The 16,211-nt window shown below is 35.5% G+C and overlaps 4 protein-coding genes across 4 annotated transcripts in view; 1 reads left to right on the top strand and 3 right to left on the bottom strand.

The window, feature by feature from the left end:
• On the top strand, positions 1,748 to 3,070 carry LOC105165089. Its single transcript, XM_011083963.1, has 3 exons — positions 1,748 to 1,775; positions 1,887 to 1,943; positions 2,052 to 3,070. Exons 1-3 carry the CDS (start codon positions 1,748 to 1,750, stop codon positions 3,068 to 3,070), a joined length of 1,104 nt encoding a protein of 367 aa, XP_011082265.1.
• On the bottom strand, positions 4,274 to 8,663 carry LOC105164926. Its single transcript, XM_011083756.2, has 7 exons — positions 8,466 to 8,663; positions 8,170 to 8,362; positions 7,799 to 7,885; positions 7,255 to 7,641; positions 6,463 to 6,619; positions 4,844 to 5,671; positions 4,274 to 4,740 (listed from the first exon to the last, which is right to left on the bottom strand). The coding sequence occupies exons 1-7, from the start codon at positions 8,534 to 8,536 to the stop codon at positions 4,628 to 4,630; spliced, it is 1,836 nt and encodes a 611-aa protein (XP_011082058.1). The 5' UTR covers positions 8,537 to 8,663; the 3' UTR covers positions 4,274 to 4,627.
• LOC105164925 (exocyst complex component EXO70A1) lies at positions 9,507 to 12,602 on the bottom strand. Its single transcript, XM_011083755.2, has one exon. It carries the CDS (start codon positions 11,924 to 11,926, stop codon positions 9,908 to 9,910), a length of 2,019 nt encoding a protein of 672 aa, XP_011082057.1. The 5' UTR covers positions 11,927 to 12,602; the 3' UTR covers positions 9,507 to 9,907.
• LOC105164924 (probable WRKY transcription factor 17) overlaps positions 15,262 to 16,211 on the bottom strand; it is a 2,182-nt gene continuing 1,232 nt past the window's right edge. The window contains exons 2-3 of the mRNA XM_011083754.2: positions 15,925 to 16,050; positions 15,262 to 15,826 (exon numbers count right to left, since the gene is read on the bottom strand). Of these exons, the coding sequence (XP_011082056.1) occupies positions 15,637 to 15,826; positions 15,925 to 16,050 (316 nt within the window). The 3' untranslated portion in view covers positions 15,262 to 15,636. The remainder of the gene's footprint in view (positions 15,827 to 15,924; positions 16,051 to 16,211) is intronic.

Below are 16,211 nucleotides of genomic sequence, written 5' to 3'. Positions count from 1 at the left end.
ATTTTTGCTCTTCTATTATTTTTTTTTAAGTTAAAAGATATGAAAAAAATCGGGCGAGGTGGATGGAATTTTTTTTTTTTTCCTGAAAAGTTATCTACTTAATTCATAAAAAATTTTATTAAAATTATGATTATTAGTCTATAAGGACATCTTAATTAGTTTATGACAAAAAATAGATGAAAGCCCAATTCGAACTGACGGGTGGACTGTTTGTTAGACAATCGTTAAAATCAGGGAATTTTGGTAATTTTTTAAACAACGAAAGAATATTTATATTTATGTCAAATTTCAAAAGAACTTGTTGGAATTTACTCAAAATATTATTTTATGAACATTATAAGAAACTATGACAACATAACTTGGTTCAAAAGTATTTGGGCAAGAAGATAAATATGAGATAATATTGAGGTAAATTGGTAATTTAGGAAAAAGTTTCAAACATAAGGTACTACAGTCCCATACCCATACCAGTGCACCATCAAAGAACCTATTCCTCGATTTTAATATGATTGATGGGAAGAAGTCAATGCTCCAGTTTGACCAATTGTTGTTTTTGTCAAATTCAATCGAATTAAATTAATTTATATAATACATTTATTATATAATTAATTATTTTTTTAAAATTATAAATTAATCATAAAATAAATATATTATACATATTATATAATTAATTTAAACTCAATTAAACCCAATCTAAATTAAAGTTTGTTATCTCTCAAAATTTTCCATATTGCATATATGTATATTTTGTTTATTTATATAATATTTTTATTTTATGATTCTATTCACTATGAGTATATGGACATATTTAATAGATTTCTGAATATTTTAATATATTACAAGAAATATAGTTGATCGTTCTTATATTAAAAAAAAAAATCATTTAGCCATAATTTCTGCTTTTGCAGTGAAAGCAAAGCTAAATTGCATTTACTGCCCCGTGTATTAGGGGGGTAGCATTTCAGGAACTCTAGTTAAGGTAGTAGCAAATACAATCCCAAAATTTTTTGCTATTGAAGGACTCCGGCAACCGAATTTTGCAAATTTGCCGAAAATTGCCTACCTGGACAAAAATTAGGGTTCCAATTTGGGGTTTTTGCTGATGTGGCGGGGGTGTAAAAATTTATTGACAACTAAGCTGCTAACGTGACTATGGTGTAGGATATTTAAGCCAGTTTACTCGATGATTTGGAAAATAACATAAAACAAAAAGAAAGAAAAACAAAAACAAAAGAAAAAGGCAAAGATTGAAACACGTACGTATTGTTTCTTTCTCTCCCAAAACAACAGATCAAAAGAACCCTAATCCCCAACAATCCCCAACCTTAATCTTTGATCACAACACCTGAAGAAGAAGATTAAGCAACAAAACGGCGAATAGAGAGTACGGAAGGCGCGAAAATGGTGGTTATATGGAGTAAACGACACCTATACCTCCCACCGCCTTTATACCGTAAGTTTTTCGCTTCTTGTCTGTGGTCCCCCATTTTCACTTTTCCCCTCCTAAATATAATACGCATTTGGTCTGTGGCCCCATTTTCGCTTCTTGTCTGTGGCTCCATTTGGTCTCTTTCTGCGTGCGCATTTTAATTGTTCGAGGGAAACATGTGGGAGCATATTATGCACATATAATATTTCTGTTTCAGTATGTGGGGCATGAAGAAATTATTATTATTATTTTTTATTTTTAGTATGTGTAGTCGTGAATGCTATTCATTTTTCTACTGATTGTTGGTGATGGTGATATATGGGGTATTTGGGGCATTTCTGTATCAGTATGTGGGGTATTTCTGTATTTTTCTGTATCAGTATGTGGGGTATTTCTTTTGTTGGTGATGGTGATATATTTTTGATTTGGTATTATTTTTTTTTTTTTTTATTTACAGATCCGGACAGTAGTTCAGCTACTGTCACATATTATTATGGGGGAAAATTTAGCCCAAGTAATTGTACCGTACCTTATTATATTAGTGGTGAGATTGCTAAGTTTGACTATATAGAGTCAAGTCACCTATGTTTTGCAAACCTCAACTTGTTCTGTGAAAAATTAGGGTTGGTTGGTGATAAGAGATATTATAAGAAAGTAAAAACTGGTTTTCAGCTCCTAACTACAGATTCACAGTGTTTAGAGTTGGGGAGGGAGTACAGGCATGCTAGGGATGTTCCTATATATGTTGAGATGTTTGGTGACTTGGTGTTGATGGGTGCTGATGTAAATGAGGATAGTGAGAGGGTTAGAAGGGAGGAGGTTGTTCATGTAGATGAGGAGAGGGGTAGAAGAGATGATGTTAATGATGTGGATGAGGATGAAGACTTGTTTGATTTTGATTATGATTTATCAACAGAGATAGATGATGATGGCATATTATTTGATGATTATGTGGATGATAAAACAACATCAGATTTACCCATTGATGATGGAAACAACTCTGAAGGTCTAAGTGGGTCTAGTGATGATGGTGAACCAGATATTATGGGTGATGAAATTGATCTAATTGAAAATAAAATCAGTGATGATGAGCAAATTGAATCTAACTACCCTATTTTTAATCCTGTTGAAAACTTTGATCCAACATTTACATTGGGGATGATGTTTAGCACAAAGGGTGATCTTAGAAAGACTATTCAGTCTCATGCAATTAATACAAGAAGACATATAATTTGCACAAAGAGTGACCCAAACAGATATTATGCTAAATGTGGTGGAGATTGTGATTGGAAGTTACATGCTCGTAAAGTAAAAGATGAATGCACTTTTCAAATTAGGGATTACAACCCTAAACATAAGTGTGCCAAGACTTTCAATCTTAAAAATGTAAAGTCTAGTTGGCTCTGTGATAAATATCTTGACAAATTCAAATCTGGTCCCAAGAGGGCTGTGAAGGGTTTTAGAGTGGATGCTATAAATGAGATTAGATGTCATATCTCTAAACATCAAGCTTATAGGGCCAAAAGGAAAGCACTGAAAAAATTTGAGGGAGGTCCTGAGTACCAATACACAAGACTTTGGGATTATGCAGATGAGATTAGAAGAACCAATCCAGGTAGCACTGTCATTGGACATATTTAATAGGTTTCTGAATATTTTAATATATTACAAGAAATATAGTTGATCGTTTTTATATTAAAAAAATAAAAATTCATTTAGCCATAACTTCTGGTTTTGTGGTGAAAGCAAGCTGTATACATATATATATATATATATATTAAATAATAGTAAATATTAGAAGTATTGAAAAAAATTTAATATTTACAAATTTATTGTAAAGTAAAGAATTTAGTAGAAAGCTGCTTATCACTTTTGATTTAAATCGATTTAACATGAATAGTTCAAACGCAAAAACATTCGTTTCAATCTACTTATAGCAATAAGCTGATAAGCGCAAACAACCTTTTATTTTTTTCAAAGTCATCATTTTTTTAGTTCATTAATTTTGCTGAATCATTTTTGAAAAATTTCTCAAAGTCGGATAGATTTTGAACTTTCCATTGGGATTTTTTCTTTCTTTCAAAATGTCATTAATTATCAAAAACTAAAATAATATATGTTAGTTTGATCTTTGCCAATTAAAATTTAATTGTGTGTAAACAAGTTTTTGATACTTAAATGTTTTCATCTAATTTTGATGCTTCAGTATTTCCGTAAAAATTGTTAAGTGTTGTGGATGTGCTCATGTCAATTTATATTAACCCACATTGTATATTAACTATTATCCAAAAGCTAATAAAAGGAAGTGGTGGAGCAAAATTTGCTCACCTTCTTCTTTATTTCCTTTGATTTTTATCTATACTAATATGAAAACAAAACACCCTTTCACACTTATAGAAATGGTTAATGACATTGTTGCACTCATTTTTTATAAAATTAAAAATGTCATTCAATTTATAAGATAACTAACTTATTCAACGTTTCAAAATTTACATTAATTAATAAATTAATTTTTAAATGTAATATATTAATTTATGTATTTTTCTCTTATTTATATAATATATTTTAAAATATGAAAAATTATTTATTATATACACACAAGAATGACATGCCACAAACAAGTAGCATAATATATATATAAATTAAAAAAAATTTACAAATAATAATTTGTGAGACTACAATACTAATTTTTTTATTTTGTCGATAATACTCTAAATTTATTCATTTATTATTTTTTTTGTGAAATGCAATTTGTTAATTTATATATTATATTCTTATTTATAATATATTTTAAAACGTAAAAAATTATTATGACTAGGGCTAAATAAGAGCACGGACGCTTTCTTTTCAGGCTTCACTGATTTTGATAGCCCAAGTGAATATTATCATGTGACTACTGACTACTGTTCCTTCCATAATGGAGGATTCAGGGCAAAAGAACTACTGCACCCAAGAAGCCAGCATGGAGATCCTCCATTACCAGAAGCTGCAAAGAGATTTGAAAATGGATAGGATAAGCAATCACTATCTAGGCTTCAGGGGCTTTTTTCCAGAATGTATGAAGCTTTTCTTCACAGCTATATACAGACCGGAAAACCGGCAACAGTAAAATCAGTCACTTGAAGAATGCATTAAACAAAGATTTCATACATGGCAAGTTTAGTCTCCACCGTCTCCTGCTGTGCAATGCATTTTACATTACTTGGACTTTTCACTTTCATCTACGCTCGGTAAATCTTCGTGCCTCTCACTTGGAACAGGATTATCATGGATTTCTTTGTTTGCAAATTGGTTCTCAGTGTTTTTTGTACCTGTAAAATCAATCATGTGATAAGTATTTCGCATTTCAATATTCGATTGTTAAATTTTGATGAATGACTGTTGTATATTCAATCAATAGGCATCTGAAATTACCATTGCCTTCTGCTTCGGGCAGTGGCAAAGCGACTTGATCATCCTGTCTTTGACCAACTAGGTCTGAGAGGGAAATAGAAGTTTGGTCTTCCCGAGTGTTTTCTTCCGGAGCATTACACGAGGCAGAAGATTGACTTTTTCCAACTTCTGATTGATTGCCTGGTGCAGCTGATTGATTTACAGGTAATCGTTCCTCTGGATCACAGCAACAGATAGCATCTTGATCAGTATCTTGATCTCTTTGGAGAAGCTCTTGTTTCTCGGTAGCTGAAGCAGAAACTACTGCACCTTCAGAAGTTTTGGGAAGTGTAATTGACGTTGTGGATGCTGTACCATTTTCCACCCGAGATGTCACATTCAGCATTGTGGCAGTTACCACTGGTTTAGACTGAACTGCAGATGCTGCAGGTTTTATAAGATGACCTTGTGCTTGCTGAGCTTCACCAGGTCGCGAGATGTTTGGTTTAGCAGCAGAATAAGTGGAAATAGGTGCCTTTGCCAGGCCATTGCGAATGAAGTGTACATTACTTGGCAGTTGATTTGTAATACTTGTAGTGGAGGATTTCATCACGGAACTGCCTCCAGTTGTGATATGCACAACATTTTGTGACCTTGCAGCCTCAATTAGTGAAGAAGCATCAGCGGAGGTAGCTATACGAGCCCCAGCAGCAACTGCAGCAGCTTTCACCATTGAATCTGGGGTAGAATTAGGGTTCATTGTTGGCCTTTTCGTCGGCACCTGAGATTTTGGAGGCCCTGCTCTTCCCAACTGTTGATCTGTGGGTGACGTAGAAGCTTTCTGAGATTGCTGCTGGGATTTCATTCCAACTGATGATGTTTCAAGGAAACAAGAAGGTGAGAAGTTATAATGAGGTGCAACATTTGGCACTGTACAAACAGTTTCCAGGCAGTGATCGACATAAGATATTAAGAGGGCTGGTCCATATGGCAACATCTGAAGTCTTTCGAAGAGGATTTACATAGGAAAATTTATCGATAAGAAAAGGAGAACAGAAGGAAGCTGCAAACAGAAAAACAAAATAACACACAAGAACAGAGAAATTACGTGCTCTATCAACAACCTTTCCACTGGAAATAATCACGCAAAGGCAGTACAACAATTGCTTTTAACCTGAACTGTTTATACCAGATAGGATTTAATACCAATGAACATGCACATGAACCAAACTGGACATGAGAACAGCAATTCTTCTGTAAGATAAGACAGACGAATAACACTTAATTCCATGGCAGCCACTAAACAAACTTCATTATTTACCAGAAATTGAGATATTGAACCACAGCAAGAGTTGACTCAATGCCAACTTCCTCAAAACCTGACGCAAATTAGAAGCTATAACATTATCTAGGCACCATTTACTGATTAAGAAACTGCTGTAACAGCATGAGCATAAAGATAAAGCAAGCAACAATTTCTCATGCCACCAACTCTCATCTTGTAAGACAGCTTTGATATTTACATATGGTTTTTCAGCATCAATCTAGAGATAAGGGCACAAGAACAGGGTCATCCATAAGTAATTTTCAAATGATTTGTCAGTTCAGTTTCCTGCTCCAAGTAATCACCAAAACCACATGAAGAAACAGACAAGACTTACCAGTACTTATTTGAGAAGCTCCCTTCAAATTGTCTCCCATTGGCATATTTAGGGCTAGGGACATGGCTCGATGAGCAGCAGCCAATTGAGTTTCAGAAAGTTGTGAACTTGTACCCACTTTCAAGTTGCCCTGTTTTTTTCTGAGATTGGCCCACCTCTGCACATGTACATTGCATTCATTAAGCTCAGTATAAACTCTTTGGCAAAGCATGATATGAAATAAACTTACTGAATCAAACCCAGGAAACCCATTTGATCCATAGATCTCAACCAATTTTCATGACATAGATCAATCAACTATGCATGCATTAGGGATAGAGCTTTGAGAATGCTAATGACACAGATTCCTTATCATATTAATTATATGCTTAGCAAGTCCCTTCACCCAAATAGACCATCAGTTTAGCAACCAACAATTATTTGTTTGAGATCATATTGCAATAAACACCCAAAATAGAAGAGAAAAAGTAAAGCCATTAGTCACTACCTGCAAGGCTGCAACTGACAGTAAGAGAAGGGAGACACACCAAAAGGAGATAATACTCGTAAGTACTTCCCCAAATAGATCACAACCATTTTTACCAGCCAGCAGCATCTCTATGTTTATCCCAAAAAGGAAAACATGAAATAGGTTTATACTATAACTAGTTATCCTACAAAAGGCAACCTCTAAACAACATCTAAACCTAAATGGTAAACTAATTAAAATAACCATCCATTGTTTAGTCATCTGTTTACTGAAAATGGTAAGGATGCAGAAAACATGATGAGAAAGAAGGCGATTAAAAGAACCTGAGATAGCTCGGATGCTTTTCTGTCATTCTTGAAATCTCCTCTGGCTATATTAGCCCAATTTCGTTCTCCATATTTCTCTACAGCTGCTGTCAGTTTCATGTCCTCTTCAGTAGACCAGCCCCTTCTTTTTCTACGAGGAGGCATATTAAGTCCTGATGTGCCATTGTTGGGCCTTTTTTCACCACATATTCCAGAAGACAATGGTTGTTTTTGTACAGAAACAGGGATGCTGATATTTGTGCCGTGCATTGCATTAGCAAGAAGTGAACTATCTGAAGGATTCGTCAATGCCTTGCTGCTGGGTATATTTATAGTCAATGGTGCCTCAATAGTTGAGTTGTTCGGGAGCTGGGTATCATTTGGATAACCAGAAGCAATTAAAACCTGCCAAAAACAGATTAAATAAACAAATAAATAGAACGAACCCTCATTAGACAAATGGAAAACTTGCAAGCTTGATAACCAGCATTGCCAATAGAGAAATCAGGATAAGTATTTAAAAAGAAAGTATTGCCAGCATTCTCTCTAGTTATTGACATACTTTAACACATGCAGCAGCCTCAGCTGAAGCTTCACGGCCAACAGCAGGAAAAGCTTCCAGCTCATATTCTAAGTCACTATCATCATCCTACAGTCAAAAGATAGAAAACTAGTAAAAAATGCGGACAACTATCAAGTAATTAAGAATAACAATTGAGTAACCGATATCCATAGACTTCCCGTGCAGCTCCTTTAACATAGACGCCGTCATATAATGGGTTTATCCAAGTCCGTTTCATCAAGAAATGATGCATCTAAAACATCGTTATATTTTATGGCTAAAAAGACCCTCGAAATTGAGGGTGATCAAAATGCCAAGAAAGCACCAAATTGCATCGCAAACGATTTAGCAAGAATAAAATATGAGCTGACCATAAGGTCTGCGTCATGATCAAATTGATCGATTAGGGTTTCTCCATACGCAAGATGACGCCACAACATCTGGTATTCCCTCGCACCGGAAATTCCGGTGGCGGTATTCTTCACCATTTCATGCCAATCAATATTCTCTCCGGCCACCTGCCCCACCTCTTGCAGCAACGCCAGCACCGTATTCACGGAGTACCTAAGGAAAATCCCTGAAATGGTAAGAACCAGAATCCAAACCAACCTGGAACGAGAATGGAAGAATTTTTCCAGCTAAATTGTACTCTACGAAACAAAATTACCTCTGTAGGAGAGTGGATACGTCTTCTTCGCTGATTGAACCCTTCTTCCGCTTCCTCGATTTGTCAACCATTGTTGGATTACTTCTCTTATTACTTCTTCAATTCGACTGTGATACAATTCACAAAACCTTAGAGAGAGAAAATTGAGATTTTAGAGAGAGAGAGAGGGAGAGAAAAAAGGGGAGGGGGGAAAACCGAAAAGGTGAAGAAAACAGGTGCCGAAAATGAATAATTTTTTTATAACGAGTGAAAATTCTTTTAAGACCCAAATTTTTATCACTAATAACAATTTGATACTTAACTTTAATTAAACTCAAATATATACCAAATTTATCATTCATCAAATTGATATATAAATTTACCAAAATGTTCTAATCGATAATGAAATTGTATCATAAATACATTTGGTAAATATTTTGTAAACTTCACCCAATTCTTAATCTCCAATGTTTTTATTCAAGTAATCATTTAATTATTCATAATATATTCCTAATAATTTAAATATATTACACCATTTGCTTATTATGTAATTATAATTGTATCAAAAGTAACATTTCTATCAATTTACTCGTATAATTTGTTATTACAAGTTTGTGTATACTTTTTTAATTTTTGAAAACTTTAGATCTAATTTAATTAGCAGAGTGGAGACCCGTTCGAGTTCGACCAATATGTGGTCGTTAGTCTATTTTAAAATCGTGATTATTAATTAGTTATACATATTTGATATCGATAATCAGCATATAAAAACTTGTTCGAGTTCCACCAATATGTTTATATTTATATATTTTAATAATAATTATTAGTCACATTTGATATTGGTGAATGTACACAGATTCTTGATAACTGAAATTCACGATTTAATTGTAACAAATTCACTAAAAAAAACAACTGTAAGTTGGCTATTGACTTTTCATATTCTTGATTTAAATTTTTAAAGAGTGGCGTAATGATATTTTTATCATAAGCACACAAATATTTCCATTTATATCATCCATTCGAAAGCAATATATTCCATTCAATGCTGGGATTATATATTATTGGATCTCAAACTAAAATGAAAATACTTTATAGTAAACTCGATATTTGGAACAAGTAGTTAGTAAGAAAACAGGAACATATTATTCTAAATAACGTTCCAATAATTCTTACAATTGTAGTGTTCTACAAAGCACTGAATTTATCTGATATATTACTCATGCGTCTAATGCAAGTTGTCCCAAGATTCTTGCTGCAACTAGAAATCAAAGTATGTAATGAATGAATTGAAGTCAAAGAGATGGCTGCTGCTGTTTGGGGAGTTGAGAAGATGATGCTCAGCTTGTGGGAAGTTCTTGCAACGAACCCTCGCCTCTATTATTCATCTGAACACGATGTTGATGATCGATTGGTGTTCAGGAAGCTGATATATACACAAGAATCGGTGTAGTTCCAAGATTGCATCACTTAACGGTTGGCGGAGTTTGCTGCTGATCCACAGTGCTGATGTTGAACTTCCCACTGGGATGCCTGACCTTAAAACTTCCGTGTTTCAGAGGCTTTGGATGGAAAAGAGAGTTGAATGTTTTCTCTAAAGACTGTGCCGTATGTTTTGCGTATTTGCTTGCGCTCTGGTCTTGTTCAACCAACGGCCCGTAATTCTGCATGTAGCTACGATAAACGGGCACAACCGTCTGAATTATAGCCTGACGTGTCTTCTCACGTAGATCTTTGTCCGCAATAACCCAGTTGGCCTGCTTCTTGAACATGTCGTCAAAAGCTTCGTTGAACGATTTTAATCTCTGTTTTACCAAATTACGAGCGGTGGCACGCCCACCGGAGAACAAAATGAGACCCTCTCGGCTTAAAAGAGAAGGAAGTTTGCCCCAGCTCTCTCGCAAGTACATAGTAGAGTAATACTCCTTGTACTGTTCGTGTTCTCTCAACCAAGAATCTCCCAGAAGACCACCAAGCTTAGTCCCCTTTAGATACTTGTATAGATGCCAGTGATTGTTCATCAAGAACAGATAGGATGAAACTGCGTCTTCATAACCCTTGGACCAGGTTTCCAGGTTCAGCTCAATTGCTTTAACTAAATTAAGAAGCTCGTTAATAAGAATTCTCTCTTGGAATTTTTCATGCTTCCAACTTCTTTCGATGACCAGTACTTGTGTGAGAATTGGCTTATAGTCATCGCCAAGAAGCTTGTTGCAATAATCAGTAATAAAAGATACAACTCTAGGAATACTGCAGTCTGAAGGCGGTGGAGTATGCCTTTGAAGTTCGACCTGAACCAAGAGCTCCCAGAAAATCTCACAGGCCCCTTCAATCACCCTCTTAATTAGATCCCTTGTCAGGTTTTGAATCTCAGCGCAGGGGGCTCCACCAAAGAGTCGGTTGAAATCCAATCTTAGCTTACTTAACGATGCAAAAATGTCGAGCAGTTTCAGTAGCTTGATAGGATCCTTCTTGCTTTCCGTGACCGTTTTGCCAAACTGCAGGAAAGCAAGAATTCCAGCCTGAGCTGCTATTTTCGCAAAACAGCTCTTCCACACATCCAATCCCATCCTCTCAAACACATCATTACACAGTTTGTACTCAGCCTCAAACAGATGCTTCACAGCAAATTCCAAATGCTTCCCCCACTGGGCTATATAAACTTCAATGCTCGCCACATCATTGAACTCAGAGACGGATATTTCAAGATAATCCAAATTGAGCGCTTGCAAACTAGCACGAACATTTGAACTCCGGACCTCAATGTAAATGGATATACACTTTTCAAGTCTCTTGTTAGCCGCCAATCTCCCTAAAATAGCCTGTAACTTGTGAATAACAGCCACCGGCAGAGGAGATGGAGCAATGCAGGCCTGTTCACCCGGCAAGGTCGGTGAGGACATAGGCAACGGGACACTATTCTCCGTCAACAGCCGCCGGAACTCGTTCTCCAATCTGTTCAACGCAATCTCAAGAAGCCCCCCATCAAGCCTACCCTTTTCCTCACCCGCCTCCAGTTCCCGAAGACTACTCAGCGCCTTCTTCAAACCCGAGATAAACCATTCATCAGCCACCTTATGATCCTCCAAATACTCCACTATATCAGCCAGCCATTGAATTGCCATCCCACAATTTTCCCCCAAGAACCTCAATGCCTCTTCAAGCCGTTTGAGCACACCAAGATACCCCGGCAGATCATATTGAGGATCAGACAACGACTTCTCAAGCCCATGAATGGCATCGAAAACCTTAAGAACTGCAGCTGCAGGAACCACAGCTCTATTGATGTGACCACCAACAGCACTGAGGGCGTCTCTCTCAGCCCGTATAGGCCGAATCGCAACTTCTAACGAAGGTAATCTTTGGTTGATCTCATCTAATCTAGGCCCAAATTTTTCTAAAGACAAACCCAAAGACTTGGATTTCTCCACACTGGCTTTCAACAACTTCCTAGCAGATATCAAATTCTCAATGCCTTTATCCATTAGGACCAATCAAATCACAAACAACTCAAACCCAACCAATTATTTCAAGAAAACCGGAACTCGTTCACCATAAAATCAGATTCTCCACCGACAACAAAAGAGCTAATCTCACTCTGCACCTCCTCCCTCTTCCCCAAAAGAATTTAAACAAAGAAAAGATAAATCAATCCGGGTTCTTATAGCACTGAACTTCCATTCTTTCCCTTCACCAAATCCCAAAACAAAAAACACAAGATCAATGAGTAAATACCCCTCCCACTTGAACTAACAAAACACATCAAAGATCAACATTTTCTTCTACTGAATCAGCTATATTTCACTCTGATCTTATGTACCCATAAAGATTTAGTTCAAACAAAAACAGAGAGAGAACGAAGAACTCACTCAGCATCTGAAAAAAAGGACAAGGGTTCAAGAAGTCAGTGCAACTCCACTCCGACACAGGCGTGTTGCTACAATATAAACGATGCAAAATGCGAGATTTTCGAGAGAAACAAGAACCCTAAATCTTGAACTAAAAATGGGAAGGCTTTTGCGTTTGGGCAAACGCTCCTCAAAACCCAAGTGCTCGACAGTACATTTGCTTTTTCCCGTTTGTTCTCTTCTTCTTTTTGCTGCCCCTCTTTTACTACCCCACTTTTTCTTAATTTTCATCGAAAAAAGAGGAATCTTGGAGAATCAAAAAACCGCAATTAAGGTAACCCGGAAAAGATAAAAGGAGAGAGCACTTGCCCCAACCCGAATAAAAGACCCGAATACGGGTTAACCCAAACCCGCACTCATTTTGTCATCCGTGCATACTGCTGCGCTTTTCACTTTTGGCCCTCTTACTAATCCTTTTTTCTCAAAGTGGTCCTTCTTTGTTCATTGAGAAATTATGACAAACTTTACCAAAATGTAATGAGGTATACACTGATTATGACAAGTTGAATCATGATCCACAAAAGGTAATAATAATAATTTGCTTTATTTTTTTTAAAATAGATTAAAATTATTCCATTATTTGATAATCATTAGTTTAAAATATCCACTGTTATTCTTAAAATTTATATTTTTAAATATATTTCGATCTACTCTATTTCCAGTAACTTGAAACGGGATTATTAATAATAATTTAATCAAAAACAATTCAAATATATGTAAGATCAAAATCATATACTATAAATACATCATCAAAATTTTTAAATAAATTACCCCAAATATCACATTGTAATAAATTCATAGTTTATTTTTATTTTTCTACAATTTAGCAATCGAGCTATTTTCACAAGAAATTTACATCATAAATTGTAGAAAAAGCCCAAAGGAATCAGGCTTGGGCTCACATCCTCTTGCTTTACAGTAAGTAAATAAGGTAGTAGCCCAAGCCCAAGTTTGGCCCATTTAGTTGATAGAGGTCCACTAGAAACACAAAATTGGTAGATAAATAAACGAAAATTCGAATCAATGGGCGGAATCTTGAAATTGTGGTGATTGGATCAATCTCAACTCTTGTAAGGGATAATTATATTTACATACCCGAATTATGATTTATTTATATATATTATTCTTATTTTTTATATAATTATATATATTCTCATCAGAAATGTCAGTATCATTTACACAAATCATTCCTATTTTTTGAAAAATTACACACACACCTTTTCAAAACGTCAATATAATTGTACAAACTATCTCTACTTTCTACAAATGGGTTTTATGTTTATACAAAAAAAAATACGAATAATTCATGTAAAACAGATCGTAGATCAATAGATTTAAACGTAATTATGTGTTTCAAGTAAATGTTGTTGCATAGTTGCATGAAGAGCAATTGGTTTATGAGTGTGAACGGCAATGGTCCCAATTTAGAATAGTCAATTGGCAGAAAGCCACGTTTTTTGCTTTGCTTGCTACCCCCACCTGAGCTTCCTACCAATGGGTTGCATCAATAAAAGTCCACAAAACCTTGTGGTGGCTGACGCGTTAGTCTTTTGATTAAGGTATTCTTTTCAGTGTATTCAAAATTAATAATTAAGGAAGGGTTTTTTTTAGTGATGTCGGCACGTGTTTTATATTGATTGTTAACAAATAATTTGGAAGATTTATGACTCTGTGTCACATCTATTTAATAAGAAGGTCTTTTTAGAATAAAATTGTGTGGTTCGTAAGTTACAATGGATCACATTTCGCACCATAAAAACAACAATGCTCTGTGAGTCACAACACGGGAATCAGACTATGTGTGTGTTTTTAAAACCCTCTTATGGGGTTGATAATGTCGGTGCATCTATCGGATTGGTTTGTATATGAGGAGTTTGTGCAGTTTATAAATTTTAAAGTCTTTTCTCCCTAACTTGATAAAAAAACGACGTTTGTAAAGTTAAAAGCGACAATATTCTATTAAATGACTGAATTATAGGTTTGAGTTAGTATTACACATGTGATAATATATATAAGTTAATTTGAAAAAATTTGAGTGGATGGGATGAATTTTTGTGAGCACTTGGGCGTTGGGATTGAGTAAATGGTTAGTTGTGAAGTAGTTCATAGGTTAGATTCAAACACCACACAAAGTCTTATTTATGACTCAACTGCCCCAGATTCCCAAATCTTGGTGGAGAACTAATACACCACATACACACACACACACACACACTCACCACAAGTGAGAGTCTTAAGAATTGGACAACAATTAATTCAAACTAATCAACTTATGCTTCCCATTAATTGGTTCTCATTTCAATTTTTGACTAAGCAAATGGAATTTGTTGAATTTGGAGAGGAAAAGCAATAGATTAGAATTTCCCTAATTCCACCATTTGAAACAAAAAAGGAATTTTAAACCATTTAATATTTAATGAATTTAAAGTTTATTGTAAGAGCTGAAGCTACGTGCAATAAACGACGCGTTGCCAAGGATTTCTGTGGGTTTTGACTTGTCAATTTCGTAGTCTGTCTTTGTGGTATTAAGTACAAAAATATAGTTTAAAATGTAAAATGTTGAATTTATTAATTCGGAACGAGTATTTTTAAACACTTGTAGAAAGAAACGGGTCTGGTACAAAATCTATTTATTTCTTACTATATTCAACATACATATGATAAATAAAAGAATATAATATCATATTCATATTTGTTACATATGTATATTGAATGGCGTAAAAGATGAAATAGAATTTACAAAAAAAAAAAAAAAAAAGGGTAATTGGGGTAAGAAAAAGCCTAGAGTATTGGTCAGCACTAAAAATAAAAGGAGTTCTTTCAAGAATTGAAAATGTGAAATAAGAAATGGCCCACATACAAATGCCGGTCAAACACATCGCACCAAACAAAACAATATTGTGACGTGCAGCTGTCTCCAAATGCCGACCTTTTTTAAATGCCCAATCTTTTTGACTTTCACAAATTCCTCGAGAGAAAAAAATATAAAAACAAAGCACGATTCTTTACGAATCTCAAACATTAGGATCCTATGCAAGAAAATAGACAACAGCTCTGGCATTCATCCAATAAACTAATCAATCCTTAGAATTAAAAATATTTCCGAAATTAAACATTTTTGTTTTTTTTGCAGATTCTGTCCTCTACTCCTACCAAATTTACATGAAAGCCCCACTTCTAAATTCTACGCCTTCCTACTCGTCCCTCTCAATTTCTTTCAAACACCCCCTCCAACTACATCGAAATTACAAAAAGTGACCTTCCATTCTCTCAACTTTTTCTTCTTCTCATGACGACTCAAACACCACCAACTGAGCAGGAGCAGCAACGCCTGCACCAGGAATCTCCTGCATCGGCCCCTGAGTATGCCGATGCTCTCCCTCGTACGTCACGATCAGCATCTTTGGATCATCGGTCGCCCTCTCCACGTGCTTCCTTGCTGGGCAACCCCTAACCGTGCTACACTTATAGTAACCCCTGAAATCGGAGAACAAAATTAATTAAGCAAAACCTTACGGGTAATTTTGCAAATCGTCTGAATCGGACGATAAGTAGAGACAGTGCACCGTAGTTACCGTGGGTATGGTGAGCCCTTGATTGGCTTCTGACCGTACTTTCTCCAAGAGTACTCGTCCGGTGGAATATCGGCGACTTTTGGGCTGATCGCCGGCACTCTAATCGTCCTCTTGACCCTAGATTTCCTGCAAATTAATCCACTCCGTTAGATTTGGGATAAAGAGGAAAAAAAAAAGAAATTCTAATAATTGTTTAAAAATGTTTTATATAGCATGTAGTAAAACTAGTAATTCAACAGGGGCAAAATTGGTATCTGAATCACGGCGTGCCGTCAAAGGTACGGCGG

Source organism: Sesamum indicum, linkage group LG6 (assembly GCF_000512975.1).
Source record: "Sesamum indicum cultivar Zhongzhi No. 13 linkage group LG6, S_indicum_v1.0, whole genome shotgun sequence".
Taxonomy (NCBI): domain Eukaryota; kingdom Viridiplantae; phylum Streptophyta; class Magnoliopsida; order Lamiales; family Pedaliaceae; genus Sesamum; species Sesamum indicum.
The sequence above is the reverse complement of the archived record's forward strand: the minus strand, read 5'-3'. Positions and strand labels throughout refer to the sequence as shown.